General features: G+C 47.5%; 1 protein-coding gene across 1 annotated transcript in view; it reads left to right on the top strand.

The window, feature by feature from the left end:
* GABRA3 (gamma-aminobutyric acid type A receptor subunit alpha3) overlaps nt 1-20,381 on the top strand; it is an 81,983-nt gene that overhangs the window by 35,342 nt on the left and 26,260 nt on the right. The window contains exons 4-5 of the mRNA XM_054839326.1: nt 6,983-7,050; nt 11,987-12,207. Coding sequence (XP_054695301.1) covers nt 6,983-7,050; nt 11,987-12,207 — 289 coding nt within the window. The remainder of the gene's footprint in view (nt 1-6,982; nt 7,051-11,986; nt 12,208-20,381) is intronic.

Here is a 20,381-nt window from a genome sequence, read left to right as displayed (position 1 = left end):
CCATGGGACCCTGGTCATCCTCATCTCTACGTTCACTAGAGGCAGATGCCATCAGAGGCAGTCAGGTCTGGGTGGGCTAACCTACCTCTGGGATTGTCCTCCCCCATAGACAAAACAGGGTCTCTGTTGTGTCTTGATGCTTCTGCCCAAGTGAGTTTTCCTGGAGATGTGTCAGTGTTTAGGTAGTTTGGGGAATTAAACCTGATGCTGCTGTTAGCTCTCCATGGCCAGCTGCCAGCCCTCCTGGTGACACTCTTGGCCACGATTACTGCCATTCGGCATTGACTTCTAGTGGAGGGTGTCCCTGCCCGCAGCAGGGGGGTTGGAACTAGATGATCTTTAAGGTCCCTTCCAACCCAAACCATTCTATGATTCTATGATGACTTCTGTAGGCTGTGTGGTGTGCTACCAAAATCTTACTGATTTCAACAGTTTCAATTCTAAATAATTCTATATAGAGGAGGTGGTTACAATTTATTCCTGTGTAAGGAAGGCTGGTGACAGGACTGAGACAACCTATGTATGTTCTGGGTTATTCTTCTAAGAAGAACACGTGCATGCTGCTGTCCACTTTTGGGAAAGATGCCCAGGCTGAACTTGTCAAACATGGGTGAACGTCTGCAATATGAGACTTGGCTTTTGCTTCCGAACAAGTGATTTCATATTCAAGGATGCTGAAGCACCAAAACAGCCAAGTAACATCTGAAAATATGTATTTTTACTTTGGGACTAGGAGTTTGAAGAGGTTGACTGTGACCTCTCTATGTGTTGCCTAAGATCCCCAAGTCAAAACCAATTGAGGAGAGAGAAGGGGCAGCGCTGAAATCTACCCAGATCTCTCTGCGCTCCAGGTCTGCTCGCCTTTTCGCAGATGCTGGAGGAAATCCCAGTACCTTCTCAGAATTTTGCAATCTCTGTTCCCCAGCCTTCCCCTCCTGACCCACACACTCTGCTCCCAGGATACATGGTGTGAGAGCATCCCAGGTGCAGTAGGGATGTTTGTGGTCCTGACATTAGCAATAGCTCATGCTGCTTTGCGGCTTTTGGGTGGCAGGATCTCCGTCAGTCTATGTCCTCGGAGTCAGCTTTATCCCCTGGCTGGGCTGGACAAGCCTAGGAGGCATTAACAGCACTGCAGTGATGTTCACTGAAATGTGCCCTTCTGTGCTGCTATTCCTGAGCTCCTTAGCAAAAATTGCAAGAAAAGCATTTCTAATGTATGCGGGAGTCTTGCTGGCCTCACAGCAGGAGAGCAGCAGTGAAGGCTACATCAGGGGTTTCTTGTTTGTAGTTGGTGATGTAGAAGATGTCACGTCTCCATTTATGCAGTTCTTGCAAGGGAGGTTGTGGGGAGAGGTGAGGTTACCCTCTCCCCTCAGGCACCTACCCTCTGCTTGTGCCTTGCTGTCCTCTCCCAGTACTGGCATGGCAGTCCCAAGGGCAAAGTCACAGAGAGGGTACCCCGTGCCACGCCATTCAGAGACGTGTCCTCCCTTCTTCAATGCCTCTCTTCTTAAGGAGACACAACTCAGTTCCTACTTCCCAAAACAAGGCAGCACCACAGGTTAAGAGGCCATCTGAAAAAAAAAAGTAGGAACTGGCAAAGGCAGCAGCCCTGGTGCGATGGGACTGAAGCTGTCAGAGTAAAGAGGACGTACCCAAGGGTGGAGTTTCTGGCAAGGGCTGCCCTGGGCTGTGGTGCAGCTTGGCTCTGTACAGGCTCATGAGGCTTGTATCAAAGGTCATGGAAGCCTCTTTTGTTCCAGAGGCTAAAATTGGAAGAAAAGTTAAACCCCCCCGCAGTGAGATGCTGAGAAAATGAAGAATGAAACACCCAAAAAGCTTCTCTGTGCAGCTGCAAAAATTACCTTTTGCTTATCAATTAGCATGGCAAAGACTGGGGAGAAGACATGAGGTGGAAGTTGGTAGTACAAACCAACCTCTTATGTTTCCCTTCCCAGGGATGCTGAGTTAGCTGTAAAGCACCATCCTGTCCACCGTGCTTGCTTTGGGTTACGTGATACGGGAAAGAGCTACACAGCATCCCTTCTCTCTTCATGGTGACGCTGCTCTCACTGCAGGCTGGTGGGAGTCCTTCCCAAAGGATTTTATGTATTTGAGGGAATGCTGGACGGGTCCTTGGAAGAGGATCACTGAATAAGGAGACCTCATCAAGCTGTGAAACTCTTGAGCTTAGGCGAAATGCAGTTGCAGTCTAGGAGGCTGTTAAGGGGCATTATCGGCTTGTTACTGCACTTTTTGCCTTGTTACCACAGTTGGAGATGGGATACTGGGCTGGCTGGAGTCCAGAGCAGTTCATAGGGACGCCAGTGCAGAAACATCTACCTCCAGGAGCTGACCTGGAGCAGATTGAGGGTTTGTACCCCAGAGTGCAGAAGAGCCTGAACAGCACTATCCTCCTTTCTAGTCTCTATCATGCCATCATGCACAGAAACACCAGTACAGGCAGGCTTCTCACCTCTGAGCTCCCTTAGGTCCCAGCACAGCCCTCGGGCAGAGTGGAGCACTGCACGAGGAGCACAGCCTCAAGGAGGTCTCCATCCCCTTGCTCATTCAGCTTATCTCCAAGATAAGGCTGTGCAGCCTCCCTGACATCAGCACAGCAGCCAGAAATCCCCTGTGTGAAGCCGCAGTGGCTTCACCCTTGTTTTAATAGTGCACATCATTTGGGAGCCTCCAGTGCTCGGATGCAGGCACATCATTTCTGCTCGCTTGCGGCATAGCCTCCAGGAACCCCCGCCTGGGAAACGTGACTGTGTTCAGCACAACTGCGAACCTCAAGAGCCGAAACACAACCGGCCAAGTCGATTATGTTACAGCCGAGATTCTTAAATAAACAGCACTTGATGAGTGCAGCGGGATGTTTAATAAGAGCCTCCTCAGCCCCCCGTGCCCCCCGCCTCCCATAATCACTTATAGAAGGAGCCCTACAATCTGCAGCCGGTGAGGGGAGAGGCAGCGAGGCAGCATAATTTGTATTCCAGCTCTGCTAATGCTCCTAGTGCTTCCAAGAAGCAAGTAAAAATAGCACTCCATCATTTTGTAAATAATAGCTATCTCCTCACAGGCCCAGGGAGTCACGAGCACTTAAAAGGGAAATTGCAGGAAGGGCGAGACGTCTGCCTTGAGCCAGGGCCAAGAAGATGGGACGACATGGGGACATGGAGGGGGGGATAGGGGAGGGCAGGTGAAATGGAAACCCTGAAGCAACTCATCAGCAGCCACTGCTGCTTTACACCTTCTGTATACACAAGGGAAGCAACTGACCCTGCTGGCATGGGGCTTGGTGTGGCAGGATCCAGCCCTCCACACAGAGCTAATAAGGATGTTTATCGCTTGCACAAGCAGCTAGATCTGGTGTAGCAAATTCTTGGAGAAGGAGAGGGGTAGCTTTTAAAGAGCAGGCAGGTGTAGTGAGTGCCATGGTAACACTGTGGGAAGGGATGTTGCAGCTTTTGTTTTACATTTGCATTGCAGATCTGCCCAGCTGTGGGGGATTTCTGCAGGCAGGAGCAAGGCGGCATTGCCTGGCAGGCAGGGATGGGGCTTTGTACTGTGTGGGAGAAGGGACACCTCTGATCGACTTGCAGCACCTTGTTCCTGCTCACAGACTTGCTCCAGCTGGTTTTAGAAACACAGTTGTGCTGAAGCTTGGGAATAAGCTGAGCCTATAAATGGGAAAAGCCTCCAGACAAGGGAATCGGCCCCTAAATTCTGCCCAGGTTCAAACATTGAACCTGAAAAATCTCTTGCTCTTCTAGTTTCATGACTGCTTCAGGGTCTTTTTTTGCTTTCCTGGTCCTTGGGTGGCAGCAGCTTGGGGCACGGTGAGGCTCAGCAATGTGGCCAGAGGGTGCTTGAGCAGCCTGCCAAGAGCAATACCGAGCCCTCGGCTGGGCAGTGGTGCACAGCCCACACCGTTCCCTCAGGCAGCCGGAGCTGGGCTCTGGTCCTTGCTCCACTCCAGCTTCCTACCTGAACCAAGCCTTCCTACCAACTAAGCTGCACCAAGCCTTCCTACCTGAACCAAGGGTTTTTGTTTCCCTAATTATAAAACAGGACTGGCAGCACCCGCCTGCCACCTCAGCAGGCTTGAAGGCTCAACTCACTTGTGCATGTAAAAAAACTTAGTCATAGGGAAGGATTATGCTAGGAAAGGAAAAATGCCATTTAATGTTCTGCAACAGGTCTAGGGAAAGGGCTTAACCCTCTACAGTGCAGTTCTTAATTATTAAATCTTTGGTGAGAACTGGGCAAGACAGCCAAGTTGCAGTGTGAGCATGTCTGCAAATTGAGAAGGAGATAAAGATTTCCCTTCCATGTCTCTGAGCAGAGGCAGGAGATGCTCCTCTCAGCTTTCACTTGCTGCAAAAGCGATGCAGTTCAGGCTCAGGGTGGGTAGGTGTGAGGATAAGGAGCGGGGAGGCTGGCTGAGTAGCTCCTGATTTGTCTGGAGGAGAAGGTCTCACCATCACAGAGCCGATGAGCTTGGGCAGAGCTGCAAGCAGTGTGGATGCTCTTGGGCTGTAGCATCACAAAGGAAGTGAATCTCTGGGGATGGAGCGCTCTCTGTTCTGCTGGTGTTTTACTTATCTCTGGATTTCCCAGCTCTGCTGAAATCCCTGCTTGCGTAGCAATGATTTAATTTTAGAAATCCCTCTGGATCCCAGCCAAATTCTGCCCTTAGGAGCACATATTAACAGGGAAACTTCAGTCTGGCTTTTGCCCTAAAACATGCAGGGAGCCCATTTTTGTAAGTATGGGGAGCATCAATAAGCCAACGACCGAGCTAGCCCCCCTAGCTCGTCCCTGCACCGGGTGCTGCCTTGCAGGTGCAAAGGGGTTCCACTGAGTTCAGCAGGTTTGCATGACCTGGCCCAGGGGGTATGTCTGCAGTCTGGAAGTGGGGGATCCTCTTCAGACCCAGGCTGTAATTAATTATTAATATTAATAAATTCTTAATATTAATTAATGGCATTTATTAATGCCATTATCTTTGATCAGATTTGCCAGTAGATTGAAGGGGTGGGAAGGGGTCTCTGGAGCTCTGTGACAGCCAGGTTCCAGCATGATCAGGACATAAGGCTCATATAAAGAAAGCAGAATTATATCAAAAGGTGTCCAAAACTAGTTCTGCCTTTTTACCTCCTCATCACTTCCTGAATCCCTTCCTTCATCTTGGACCCTGAGGATCACACTGTAAAGCACATGGTTCCTTTCAGGGACCCCTGTCCCTCTGCCCCCTCAGGTGCAGGGGACAATTCATTCTCCACCTCACAAGGACTGGCTTCACTGGCCATGGGCAGCCATGGATCTTGATCTGATAACCATGGCTGTAAATTACTATCTTGGGCAAACTGAATGCCAAGAAGGGAGGAGGAGAGGGGAGAGAGGGTTTGTGTTTTCTCTAAAACATAATCAGCTTTCTCTCGCTGCATGTGTTAGCAGAAAGAGCCTTGCTTCACTAAATGTTCTTGTCTGCTGTGTATCTCATTTGAGGACTTGTTTGGAAGGAGACAAAAGAGAATACCCTGAGTGTTTAAGTCTTACAGAAGTAACTAATTTTGTTCAGGATGTTGTCTTGTTGGCTTCTGGGTGTTTCAGAAAGTATACCACATACATATTTCTGTTTAACCTTTTTATCACTTCAAGACGAGATCAGGGGTTACTTATATAGCACAATAATATCAGCCACAGGCTGCATCGGAAGCTTTCCAGCCATAATAACTAAAGACATGTATATGTATATTTGAGCCATTAAGGAGAAAACCCTGCCAGAATGCATTATCTTATTTTTGGATACAAAACTCTGAAGCACAAAACTAAGCTTCATAGTACTGCAGAATAACTGTCAGGGGACAGAAGGATTTCCACAATTGCATTGAGCAACGGGCCATCCAGGCAACTTGCAAAGCAGCTCTGAGCCAGCTAATGCCATGCAAAAGGAGCACAATGGCATGATCTGTCCCTAAAGTGGTGAGGATTTATGGTTACGTAGTGCTAAACTCAAGGCACCTCATCCATCATTTTTTCAGTACAACTCAGTGGGCAGAGCATAGGACCATGAAGCTGGCAAATCACCATGCCTTGATTTCCCTGCAAAATAGGTCAGCAGCAGAGATTTCAATTAGGAAACACGCTGAAATTGTAATGCAGTCAAGAATGAGCACTGTATGTGCTATTTGGCATGAATAATACCTGCTGGTGGCTGTGTTCTGCAAAGCATTTCAGTTTATCTTTACCTGAAGGCATATGATTAAGACTGCCCCTGAGTTTTAGCACTCGGGGCAGGAACTGGTGCTCTGTGGTTTTGCTGGGGCAGTGAGGCTGCTGTTCAGCATCCACAAGGGCGGCACAGCCTGGGATGCAGGGGAGCATGTGATGCAGACGAGCAGCAGCTTTGCAAAAGCAGCCACTTGCCAGGAGCGAGGCACTTTTAGGAGAACAGCAAACACGTTGGCAGTAAAAGGCAATCAGAATATTGATTCTTTTTACATACAGATAAGCCCGAAGCTGTAACAAACCCAGGGTTTCCTAAAACTGGTGGAACATTGCTAGGCTGTTTATCAGGCTGGGAGACACAAAGGGATTTCAGATTAAAAAGGAGTTTCAATGCATCAGGGCTTACCTCTATATTGAAAATGAGTGGATCTGTACCACGTTATGTGTCGTGTAGCCACATACATTTTGTAAATATGCATTGTCTGGCTGTGTGGGACATATTCATCCTCAGTGTAAGTGTGGAAAGCAGCAGAGCTACATCAGACATGAATTTGCCCAATTACGACTGATAAAATTGGCCATTATTCAGGGCACAGCAGAGAGCACGGTGCTGACTTGCTGAGGGCTTGCCAGGGAGGCACCTGGCAGGGAAAACCACCACGTAACAAAACCCAGACTCTTCCCTGTACAAGTAAATTCAGTTCTGTAATTGCTTTTTTCCCTTTTTTTTTGGTCCCAGACAGCGTAACTGAAGTCAAGACAGACATTTACGTGACAAGTTTCGGCCCTGTCTCGGACACAGATATGGTAGGTGCCACTGACTGGTCGTTTCACGGGGAGGGATGGCTTCTCCTGCAGCCACAGCGGACGTGTCCCACCCTTGTCCCTTGACAATCTGGGCAAAAGCGGGATTTTGCTAAAGGACAAGACACAAGCAAGCATCCCAGCTGCCCGCCCGGGCATAAGTGCACCTCATCATCTTCTTGCAGACCAGGGGGAGCCCAGTGTGGATGGTAGACAGGGATTGTTTCTCAGGTGCATTTGGGCTTTTAGAAAACAATTGATAATGCAGCCTTGGAGGGTCTATGCCTTTGCACCACTCAAGCACGCTGCAGGCTTTAGAGTCTTTTTCTTTCCTGCAAGTGCAACCTAATGAAATGGGAAATCTGCCCATGGGACCAAGACCTGTACATAGCGTGCTCCATCCATTACATGCCTTGACAACCCCCTTCACTGTAGCCAGCTTTCCTTGACTTGACTGTGTGTGGAGGAAGGAGGGTGCTCCCTGGGAAGAGGAGGAGATGCCAGAATCTGACCTGTTTGGGTGGCAGTGCCAGAAGACAACAGTTCGCCATCAAACTGTCCTTAGTGCTTGAACCAGAAGGGAGGTAAAGGAGAGAAGAGTGAACTGATTGCAATGTTTTGACATGTTCAGGGAAAATTATTAAGGAAAAGGCCTGAGGTCTGAATTTAGGCTTGTATTCCCACAACAGTTTGTCTTCTAATTAAAACAGGCCTGTGGAGCATAATTAATAGTGAGCTTTCTCAACAGCATTTCTTGCAGCTTGTATTCCACACGTGCCCAGGCACACAGAGGAGAGTTGGCTGTTGATGGTCGCTCAACATTTCAAGGGTGCCACATGAGGACAGGCATTCGTTCAGGACTGAGACCCTCCTGCTCATCTGGTCCCAGAGGTGACCTGGTGCTGGCATAGCCCAGGCCAGTGGTGGGCAGTCCTGGCCTTGGAGGCAGCCCACTTTGGGAGAGGGAGCAGGCATTGCTCTCACCAGCTGCATCAGGCAGGAGCAATGTCCTGTGGCTCTCGTAACCCCTCTGGAGGTGAGAGGGTTTCATTTTCTGTGCTGACGGGGTCATGAACATCTCTTCAGCTGCCCCACCGGCAGTCCTGTGCTAGCAAGCGGAGGAGTTGGGGGAGAGTAAAATCTCTGTGTTTCGTTGAGGTGCTAGCCCCCTCACGCAACCCCATGTTGCTTTGAAAAGACCACTCCCTACAGGGTTAAAAGTTAACTTGATGTCAGCATAGCCAAGAGTATTAATCTCATCTGAGTTCTCTCTCTCTGTCACTTGCTTTCCTACTGCAGCAGAGACCCATAATATATTCAGCAATCTTAGCCCTTGGGGAGTATCTGATAATTAGTTCTAAGGTGGAGCGTATTTGATTAAGGGAGTGTGTATAATGAACTGTGAAGAAGCAATATGAGGTATTGAAAAGAGGAAGGTATTCTCTGCAATGTGATTTGACAAAATGAATTTAAAATTAGGAAGACAGTTAAAGAATAATAAATTATTTCCCCTTCGCATGCTTTAGTTCTATGTATTTCACAAATGCATAGCAAATGTGTTTTAGCGTGCTGTTCTGGTGCTAAATGCACTCAGAAACATGAGAGAGAGAAAACCCATCTCCTCGAGAAGCATGGGGAGAGCCTGCTCTTCTGCAGTGGTTCCTTTCATCTCAGGAGTGGGGAAGTCCCTCCTTCCCCACTCGCATCTGCCTGGTGATCTCGCTCCCATCCCTCCCACAGCCATTACTTATTGCAATGGAAAGCCACTCCTGCGCATCTTGATGCAGACAGAGACTGTAATTATGATGATGGAGGAGAGGCAGGTAAAGCTGCTATGGAGAATGGAGGAGAGCAGCTGGTTATGAAGCGTGGAGGAGGACGTGTAGACCTTTTCTCTGAGATGCTCCAAGGGACTTCTAATCTCTCTTTCAGTTTGGTTTGGAAAGTAGAGCCTGATAGGACCTGAACCTTTGGTAGTGAGCTCTTGCAGCTTTGCCTTAGTCCCCAGGGAAAAACAAAAGTTCAAGGGAGTTTTATGCTTTTGTGGATGGACTCTGGAGACAGACTCAGACTTGATGTTTTCTGTCACTTCTATAAGGTGGAGAAGACCATAACATAGAACTAAGTGTGCCTCTTGGAAGGGATGATTTGGGAGTGATGTTCTCATTGAAAGAAGTATCAAAAAGAGGGGAAGATTCTGAACATGATTTCTCTTTTCTTCAGGAATGATTCCTTAGCATAAAAGAATTAAAACAGGGCTTGGGAAGTTGTTATAGAAGTTTTGCTTCTTTGTTTGCTTGTTTTGGGTTTTTTATTAATAGAAACAGAGAATTCTGAATAAGATAGCTCTTCTCCTGATCTTTTCCAAAGCCTACCTCCTGGGCTTGCACACAGGCTCATTCCTTTGGTTTTATCCTTTTACTGAGCTTAAAACCACAAAGTTAAGATCAGTTCCATGAAGGGGCAGAATATTTTGTACAGGGCAGAACCTGTGGGAACATAGAATCTTCTCTTTCCTTCCTCCAGCCCCTCATGTTTGAGCAGGAGTGGCTCTGTTGCCAGGGAGCAGGGATGAATTTCTTTACCAAGATGCTTTCATTCAGCTGCCATCTGCTGCAAAACTAGGAATTTCTATGACCTATAGGAAACTGATGCACAGCAGCTTTTAAATGCTGCTGAGAAGAGCTGCAGGAAAGAAGTCATTCACAATGATAAGTTTAGTTGGTCCTGCAGCGTCCAGGAACCTGTAAATAAAAGCTATGAGTCTGCAATGGCAGAGGAAGAACAGCTGGAAGAGACAGATTTTCCAAAGCCCCCGTCTCTCTCTGAAAGCCTTGTGAGCTAATGAGATCCTTCATTAGCAAGAGGTGTGTGTTGTAGAGGTGAGCACTGGTGCAGATCATACGGGCTGAAGAATTTCCCTCAAGTGACACAGACCCTCAGAGGACACGGGGTGAATCAGGTCACAGGGAACAGCAGTTCCTTATGCCAGGCACTGGGCAGATTGATTTAATTTTGCCTTGGGGTGGCCATGGAGCCGAAGCACCTTTGCTGCTTGGTCAAATGGTTTCTGAGACTGCACACACCGGGCAAGGAGCTGACCCTGGCTGTAGGGTTTCAAAGAGATGACTTCTAATTGCCCCAACTGGCATTTGGCCTAGGAAATGGGTTTCTACACTAGCTGAAAGAAGAAAAAAAGGAAAGGAAAGGAAAGGAAAGGAAAGGAAAGGAAAGGAAAGGAAAGGAAAGGAAAGGAAAGGAAAGGAAAGGAAAGGAAAGGAAAGGAAAGGAAAGGAAAGGAAAGGAAAGGAAAGGAAAGGAAAGGAAAGGAAAGGAAAGGAAAGGAGGGGAGGGGAGGGGAGGGGAGGGGAGGGGAGGGGAGGGGAGGGGAGGGGAGGGGAGGGGAGGGGAGGGGAGGGGAGAGGAGAGGAGAGGGAAGGGAAGGGAAGGGAAGGGAAGGGAAGGGAAGGGAAGGGAAGGGAAGGGAAGGGAAGGGAAGGGAAGGAAAGGAAAGGAAAGGAAAGGAAAGGAAAGGAAAGGAAAGGAAAGGAAAGGAAAGGAAAGGAAAGGAAAGGAAAGGAAAGGAAAGGAAAGGAAAGGAAAGGAAAGGAAAGGAAAGGAAAGGAAAGGAAAGGAAAGGAAAGGGGAGAGGAGAGGGAAGGGAAGGGAAGGGAAGGGAAGGGAAGGGAAGGGAAGGGAAGGGAAGGGAAGGGAAGGGAAGGAAAGGAAAGGAAAGGAAAGGAAAGGAAAGGAAAGGAAAGGAAAGGAAAGGAAAGGAAAGGAAAGGAAAGGAAAGGAAAGGAAAGGAAAGGAAAGGAAAGGAAAGGAAAGGAAAGGAAAGGAAAGGGGAGAGGAGGGGAGGGGAGGGGAGGGGAGAGGAGAGGAGAGGAGAGGAGAGGAGAGGGAAGGGAAGGGAAGGGAAGGGAAGGGAAGGGAAGGGAAGGGAAGGGAAGGGAAGGGAAGGGAAGGGAAGGGAAGGGAAGGGAAGGGAAGGGAAGGAAAGGAAAGGAAAGGAAAGGAAAGGAAAGGAAAGGAAAGGAAAGGAAAGGAAAGGAAAGGAAAGGAAAGGAAAGGAAAGGAAAGGAAAGGAAAGGAAAGGAAAGGAAAGGGGAGAGGAGAGGAGAGGGAAGGGAAGGGAAGGGAAGGGAAGGGAAGGGAAGGGAAGGGAAGGGAAGGGAAGGGAAGGGAAGGGAAGGGAAGGGAGGGAAGGGAAGGGAAGGGAAGGGAAGGGAAGGAAAGGAAAGGAAAGGAAAGGAAAGGAAAGGAAAGGAAAGGAAAGGAAAGGAAAGGAAAGGAAAGGAAAGGAAAGGAAAGGAAAGGAAAGGAAAGGAAAGGAAAGGAAAGGAAAGGAAAGGAAAGGAAAGGAAGTCACAGGATCGTGTAATGCAAGTTTGTGATATCCTTGATTCCGTGCTTTTCTAGAGGTGGCCTGGGGAACAAAATAACATTAAGACAATGTCATGAAACTTTATTTCTTTATTTTTTTTATAAGCAGGAGTATAATTACCTGTATCCTGGCCAAATTCCATCTCCAGGAACTTTATTTTGCCTTTTTAAATTCCTGTGTAGCTGCACACAACAGTTCCCTCCCCTGAAACATCTGGATAAAGGTGGTGGTGCAGCAGAGCTACCCCAGGACTGGCCACTGATCACTGTACACTGTATTGCAGCTTGTCTGCAGTGGTCAGAAACACTGAAATGCAAGTTTTGCCATCAAATATAAGTCATTATACAAAATGTGGTAAATGCCCTCTATCTTCCACAGCTTTCTCCACTGCCGTTAATCCCTACTTCATGTTGCATCACACTTCACTCAGCCAAGGTGTGCCAAAACACAGTATGCTCAATGACCAAAGATATTTAGCATTTCTTGAAATGCTTGTTTGCAAAAAAGAGCTGAGTAAAACAAGACTTATTTTTCTCTCCTTTTTCCACAAAGGAATACACTATTGATGTATTTTTCCGGCAGTCCTGGAGAGATGAAAGGCTGAAGTTTGATGGTCCCATGAAAATACTTCCCCTGAACAACCTGCTGGCCAGTAAGATCTGGACTCCTGATACCTTCTTCCACAATGGGAAGAAATCTGTCGCCCATAACATGACAACACCCAACAAGCTGCTGCGCCTGGTGGACAATGGCACCCTCCTATACACTATGAGGTAAGTTTGTGTCTCCTGGGCCACGGTCTTCCAGGCCCCTGTAGTATTCAGGCAAGGATGGGACCTCAAGATACATTACAGAGCGGTTTGCACAGACTTCCACTGACTCTGTTAGTACACTTGAGTCTTACCCTGCTGCTTTCCCTGCTGTCCTTGTTTCCTATCTATGTAGCATCACTGATCCTCAACTTACGCACATTTTTACAGGTAGCTTTTTTCTCATCATTCACATTGATTTTTTTCTTTTATGTGATGAGGTAGAAGTGTTGGGATGTATAGTTTGTGGAGTTGGAGCACCACCTGGTTTATTTTTGTTCCTGACCTCTGGTGGGATATGAAGTCAGGTTTCCAGTATTGGTAGGGGATATTAGGATGGGAGAATTTGTTTTTCCCCAGCAGCTTGAGAACAGATTTAAATTTTTTCAGCATGTTACACCAGAGCCATTTGAAACATCTAATGAGCCCAAGCTCACCTATAAGAACAAAGGGGTATTTTTACCTACTTCATGGAATCAAAAATCCAAATATTTGTAATCAATGCACATCATTAAGAAAAAAACCCCAAACATTACCAGCTTATTAAAAGTGCTTTGGAGGTGCCAGGTTTGGAGAGGCCATTGGAAGTTCTCAGTTTAACCCAGCCCATGTTGCCCCCAGCTGAGCTCTCAGTGTGAGCCCCGAACGTGAGGTAGCCCTGCAGCATGAGACCCCAGGCAGTGATACAGCCTGTGCAACCCCACTGTCAGCTCCAGGAACTAGGGCCTTCCTTCTAAAACACAAGTTGCTTTGGGGAACCATGCTTGGGTAGTCATCTTTTCTGGATTTCTCAAGAACAGCCCTGGTACATACATTTAACACTAAGCTGCAACAAGTGGAGAGTATGAAGAGAAATGCCTTTGGGTTAATTGTACGTTTGTTCCAGCACTATTCAGATATTCCTGTATGCTTGTAAGCTATTCACCCACATAACTAATGTTTGCCACCTGGAGCTGATGTACTAATTTGCCTTCTGAGGTAAATGGGCTTATAAAAGAAACACCAAGCTACTCATAGATGCATAAGAAAGGTATTGATTGGTTTTGGAAAGGTGTAAATCTTTGTTTTCAAAAATTATTTTCTCTGCCTCCCTCTTCAAGCTGATCCTGACTAATAACAGGCTTCATTGTGGATTCTGTGTGCTGAGATGCTGCACTTTCACCTCTGCTTTTTGAGGACCAGACAGAATTTCATCTTTTCATAGTTAAGCTGGCTGTGAATCTGCATAGTGTCAGCAAGTTTTGCAGCCTACATTGATAAACAATGCTCTGCTTTTGTGCAGCAGTTTTCAAATATGAGCTAATCCTGCTAGTGCCCCGGGGGTTTAGATCTCCACACATCAGTGATCTCACGTTACTGAGGCAGATGGGGTAAATGAAGGGAGAAGCCCAACTTGACTTAAGGGCTTGGTTCTGCTCCCGGCTCTCTGACCTGCATGTGGATGACTAACACTCCCCCATTTGTATCATTGTCTGACTGTAAAGTATTATAGGAGCTACTGGCATAAGACAGCAAAAAAAGGACTCAATTTCAGGGCTTTTATATCATTTAATTTCTTCTTTATTCAGCAAACAGCCATTAGCTTCAGCAAGTTTTTTGTGACTGAGAAAGTATTGGATTTACTTTTCCATTCGGAGCTGGGCAGGTGCCAGGATGGCAGCATCACAAGGCTCTTGGGAATGAGGTTTTTGAAGAAAATGGAGTCATGGGATTTTTAAAATAAATTCAACACATCCTTCAGTTTAGCTGTCTCCCAAAGAAGGGGGGATGAAGGAGAGTCTGGACCTCCCTTTGCATGTGCTCCTGCTCCCCTTAAATGTATGTCTAGGGCTTTGTAGGAGGTAAAGAGCCCCCTCAGAGATACCCAAAGATTGAGGCCTTTTGTCACATGTTGTATTGCACAGTACCAGAAGCTGTAGTGCATGGAGATCGTTTCCTTACCCAGCACAGATTGCTGCTGTGCAGATGTGTGTGAAGCTATCCTGGTGGGGCTCTGGGCAATACTGGACCAGCCTGATGCTGGCGATGTGGTTAGAGCTGGCCAGATGGCCATCTGGAAAGCCTTGCCCACTCTACAGGACAGTGTGTCAGGGGCAAAGCAGGGCTCCTCTGGGTTTGCAGTTCAACGACCCCAGGATGGGATGTCTATCCTGGTGCATCTGATGATTGCCCTTCTCCCTGCTGCTGAAGGAAATGCCTGCTCAGGACCACACAGGGTCTTTTGAGTGGGGGCTCAGAAAGGAAGATGCAAGAGCACAGTCCTGGATGGTCCAGGACTGTGCATCAGTCTGAGGCTCAGAGACCAAGTCCTACCTGGCTCTGCCACTCATAGGCACTCATACCTCAATTCCCCTGTAAAATAGTAACTCCCTTGTTAAGTGCTTTGAAATCTCCTCTTAGGAAAGGGCTGGAAGGAGACTCATGTTTTATGTCCAGGTAGCACATTCTCTGTTCTCCCCCATGCCCAGGGGCATGTACATGTGTCCTTCTCAAAGGAAGGACCAGGAACATGAAGCCAATCTCAGCCCCACACAGCTGACATCCAGCAAAGTGCGAATCCAGAAGAGGCATGCTCTGTCCTGCTGACTAGGGAGTGAGTTTGGAACTCCACCAGATTTCCCCTGGACTGGCAGGACTGCCCAGGTGGTCCCTTGCAGGCTCAGTCTAGACTGGTATATTGCCATGCAGTTTGACTCCTGAGACATATCCTACTCCTTTACCTTGTACCAGCCAATATCCTTGAGGGATCAGTTCTGCTGATGTGCAATTAGAGGCATGTCTCTTGCTGTTTATCCTGCTGTGAAAGCCAGCTTCTCTTAGTCAAGGCTTACATTTATAGATGAAGTTGCTTTGGTGGAACAGCAACTCTGACACATGCATCCAGCAAAATTACACCTGTGTGACAATATTTATAGCTCCTGGAGAGAGCCTCTTTATCACTGACCTGAGCTTCAAGGTGTCATGCACCAGCTGTAGCTGAGCACCCAGAGATTTCCTTTAGTCACGGCACAGCCTCCTCATGGATTGGTGCAACGTCATGGTGCAAACATCTGATCACTGACTCAGGCCTTCGCACCTGGGTGACAAGATGGTCTTTGCAACCACAGCACAAAATTGCATTTCTCTATTCCCCTCCTTCTTGCTGCTGAGGAAGGGACAGGATTACTGATCCCTGTGCCTCTTCCCTGCTACTCTGACTGCCTTAGAGGGCATGGGGAACACAGTTTTATTATGTAGCCCTGCCTCTGCAGTCTTGTTTGTGGAGCTCCTAGAAGATCCAAGCAGTTCACAAAAGCCCAGCTAGGCCCTCAAAGCTCTGGTGTCAGACCCGAGTACAATGAACTGGGAATTGTGTATGAGTTTACATAAGGGACAGACAAACATACAGCTGCTGCAGCAATCTCTGGATGTACTCCCTGACTCGAATTGTTTGGGGCACATAGATAATGTTCTAGTTCTTCTTAGCCTTCAAGCATATGAAAATAGTGAAAGCTTAATGCTGGGCTGATGTGATTCAACTTTGTGAATCCAGGCTTTAAAGAGCTCTCCTGCTCTTCACAGGGACTACCAAAGTGGCATGTTGAGGCATTGTGGTTATTGTCAGAGTTGTTCCCAGACAATATGTGCTCAAGTTACACACTTAAAGGATGTTTTCTTTAACTGCCAGGCTGACGCATTCAGCTGCATGCCCAAAGACTTTGCCTCAAGAACTTGTATTGCTAAAGACAATGTGAAGTCCTCAGCAGCAGTGCACGAGCACTTGGGAAGGAAGGTCGGTGAACCTCTGGGTGAGGCAGAGGCAGAACAGGAGGGAAGGCTAAGTAGAAAGGCACTCAGGACATGTGCAGTCCTACCAGGGCTGTTGAACCCCAGATAACAAGTCCTATACCTACTGCAGCATGCTCAGGGGTTTGAGCTTCCCAGGCTGCTTTTTGAAATCACAGAGCTTCGCACTGTCTCTCCCAGCAACGGCTTTGAGTTGTCTTTACTGACTGTTTTTTTTTAAACCTCAGGCAACTTTTGAGAGCTGTAGGCAGGAGCTTGTAGAACCCTTCCACATGATGGAGGTGCAACCATCATTCTCCTTTCTGCAAGAGCAGCAGCTGGGACATCCCAGCACCAGCACCTCTGGGTAATACTAACAGGTAGCTATTTGGCTGCATCCCACATCAGGGCTGATCCTAGCCAACAACATAAATGGACCTGAGCAGACCAAAGACAGACTGCTAACCACACAAGCAGATGAACAGATGAGATGAAATTTGCACAGCCTGCTTTTCCCTGCTTTACAGATTCCAGACTGGATCCAAAGGCAGAAATGATCTATTTTCCAGACTTGTTTTTTTGCAGGCATACTTTTGTAAGGACGCTGTCCCAGGAGGGAGAAATCTTCAGAAGTCACTTTATCTGCGTTTCTGCCATCATGGGCTGAAATCTCCAAGGGCTGGGGGAGTATGCAAAGTGAATTCAGTGCTTTCAGATCCAGCACAAGGATCCTAAAAGCAATTTGGCTTTCAAGCTCAAACCCCAGCAATTAAACCTAACCTAGATTCTCACACAACCTAAACCGTAAACACTATTCAGTCTGACTTGGTTATTAATGAATCTCCTAGAGGAGAAATCAGGACAAAACTCAAGCAATATCCCTGGCATAAACAAAGTCAGTTCTGCTATGCAGGGTGCTGTCATGTTTTTGTACCACATGTAGTCCAAGGGATTATTACATTTGCGTCCCAGAAATTGGACTGAGACTTTCGCTCATCCTGCAGCACAAGCAGGTAACAACAGGGGCTCTAATGACACATCAAAGGCTTTGCTAAGCTCCTGGTAACCATGAGAACGAAGCTGAAGTGGTTTGTTGTACCATCAGCCCTGGGAGAGGTATATTTAGCCTGATTCATGCTTCTTGCCATTGTGTTGAGCAGTTCAAAGGACTTCCCATGACTTTAAAGAGAAAAACATGGTTTCTCTCCTGGATGTTCCACTTTTGGTGCCATTGTGCCAGCAAAGTGAAGAGAAAACATGAGGAGTTTGGGGTTTGATTTCAAGACAGTTCTGCATAAGTTATTGCCAGCACCTGGGACAGATGAGCCAAAGGATACAACAGCTGGATTATGTGATTGCTGGCAGCTTGGCTATTTTTCACTTGCTGTTTAGACTTTATAATGACATTTCAGGGCTCAGATGTCTGGACCTGAACAGGGCACCAAAGTAATGAAGCAAACCTCTGTGGCTAGCTGGCCATAAGCTCCCTTCCACAGGGTAAGGTGCAAAGATGAGAATTTCTGCAACAGGGTCTTTTACCCAAATGCTGCAGAGGCAGTGGTAATTGTCTGGGAACTGAGATACATTCCTCTTAGTTTGACATTTTAACATTTCATTAGGCAAAGCATATGGTGCTGAGGAGTCCTTTGGCAGCAACAGGAGGTGGCAGGGAAGGCCAGTCAGGGGGGAACAGAAAGGGAATGTGGGCACTCTCTTGAGCAGTGATTGATTCCACAGCTCACCTGAATACCTCTGCTAATTAGCGCTCTGAAAGATGAGTGTGTGCAAAAGAGGCTGCAGGAGGGGGGGTAAAAGATGGCCAAGGGATGCAGGGGACAGAGGTGTGAGTAGGAGCAAGCAGCAGTGCATGCACTTTGGATGTAGGGAGAGCATCTCGGGGAGCCAGCAAGTGTGGGGGCAAAGTGAGGTGCTTATAGGCAAGGGAGAACACCTGGGAGGGGGGATGCCTGTATTGTTTCCCCCTTTGGCAGGGAAGCTGACTCCCTTCGTGTGTTATCTGTGAATGTGCTGACTTCTGGCTGGCTGAAGTTGCTGAACCAGACTCATCGCGCTGGAATGATATGGCATTTTCTTTTTTATTTAATTTCAGGAAACTGAAAAGCTCCTGCAGTTGCAGGTGGAGAAGTGGCAGATTAGGTTGCTTTTTCAGTGGTTTGTTGATGGATTTATTGTGTTGTTGTTTACTGGCTCAGCTAATAAAACACACTTTAGATTTAAAATGTGACTGCTACATTCCCAAACACCTACAGAGTCATCCAGCATCCATATAAAGTTGTGTCCTTCCCTTGACAGCACTTACTCTTGTTGGTAAGTGGCCTGGAGAGGGCAAGAAGGTATGGCCAAGGCCAGCTTGTGCCCAGCTGGTCTCTGCTGCCATCCCGGCCCCCTCTGAGGCTCTTTCTGGCTGCTCTAAATGGCACTCAACCACCAGACCCACAATCTGCAGTCCTTTGAGTCGTTCAGCGTTCTTCATAGTGGCTCTTGATCAGAGCCAAGACTTGCAAACAGTACAGTGGATAAAAAAGGCTTTTCTGTTTTTTGGGGGGAGTTCAGGATACTTCAGAAGGAAAGCACTGATCAGAGGAGAGGTCCTTTAGAAAAGCCAACTTTGGGAACACCTAGCTAAGAGCCTTTTGAAATAATAAAGTAATTAGTAAAGCCAATGAAGGAATAGGAAGGTAAAAAGGAAAAGTCTTGTGTAGCCTGCTGAGGGAGCCAGGGGAAATGCATCAACATATCCTTTACACAAGTGACAGTGACAAATATTAGAAGCAAAAAGTCCATTTCAGTTGGAAAGGACACAGAAAGTATTGAATGGTAAGATCTGTGAGGACATGCTTGACAAGCGTGCCAACCCTGAAGCTCCCCAAGGGAATTCTGAGCTGGCAGAATAAAGCATCACAAAAGAAACAGAACAGGAGGAGCAAGGCTGTTGAGTCCACACCTTGCTGCCAAATTTTCATACCTGCTTCTTGAAATCCTAATCTTCATCCAGATTATGAAAGAGAGGCATCAGAGCAAATGAGCAATTTGTTCGTGGTGGCCTTTGAGTGTCCAGAAGAAAATCATTCCAACAATGTGCTTGTAGGTTTGTCAAAATCACTATCAGTCTTTCCATTGACTTCAATGAGTCTTGGTTTAAGTCCTAAATATCAGGTTTCTCATGTAAAACAGGTACATTCAGTCCAGAGGTGAAGAGATCAGCAAGTCAGAAAGAAGACACATTGGTCACACAGTGGTTCTCGGATTGGCTGAGAAAGCCAAGCTGGGGCCAGACATAATGCAAGCAGGACAGTAATCCTGACCTCTTTGTCAGCAGAATGATTGCTACAAGGACATAGTGGTCACTATGCATGTACATGGATTCATAAAGGATTGGCAGAGTCAGAGTGGAAATGTCCTTGGTCTCTGGTGCGCTCAATCACCTGGTACAGCCTCTGAATCATGGAAGCCATAAACCACCAGCTGCTGGGAGATGACAGCAAGGTGTGGTTTGCTCTGAATTCACCCAGGTTTCATACTTCTCTAAGTATCCACTGGCCTCCTCTGCCGGAGGTGGAGTCAGCCTGCATAGACCCAATAAACCCGCTGTCATTAACCTGTCCAGAGTATGGAGCATTGCATCAAGGGCTGTGAGCCCTTGGGACCCAACAGCAAAGGGTGACTCAGGGCTTCAGTGCAAGTAGTTCCCATGGGGCGTACGGGGACCATGTCCTGCTGATGCTGAATAGCTGAGAGCTCTTTACCAGGACCAAACCTGACCTGATTGTGGGAGCTGCTTTTACAGGGGTTTTTTCCCCCCGTAGGGTAGCTCCTGGGGCACAGTGGGACAGATGTGCCGAGTGGAGACAGGACAGTGGTACTGAAAAACAGCAGAAATGAGTATGTGCTGCTATTGCATGAAGGAGCAGGGAGGTACCACTGAAACACTGTGGGGCTGCGTTCAGGAGGTCTGCAGGACACTCACTGCTTTCCTTTGCTAGCTCATACAAGAATTAGACGTAGACTTCCCCATGGTGCAGTCTGCTCTGTGGCATTATGACCCCAGTGACCACTGCAAAAGGGTCACATGCCTCACCTCCTAGACATTCCCAAAGGCTGGGTTAAGTGGATTTTAAACCCCTGCTGCAGGTGCTGCAGGGGCTCCAGGTCCACAGGAGGGCTTTGGCCACCTAGCCCTGTCCCATCGAAGTTACAGCAGCTTCCAGCTCTGTAACTTCAAGAAGCCCCTCCGCTTCTTGATTTAATGCCCCTGCCTGTTTCTCATGGGGATGCCAGCTTTCCTAGACCCTCTAAAAGAAGCAGATGAGGTTGGACATGGGTCTGAAATCACGAGGTTCGTTTCCTCACCT

This window comes from Grus americana, chromosome 12 (assembly GCF_028858705.1).
Source record: "Grus americana isolate bGruAme1 chromosome 12, bGruAme1.mat, whole genome shotgun sequence".
Classification (NCBI taxonomy): Eukaryota; Metazoa; Chordata; class Aves; order Gruiformes; family Gruidae; genus Grus; species Grus americana.
This window is presented reverse-complemented; position numbering and strand designations above follow the sequence as displayed.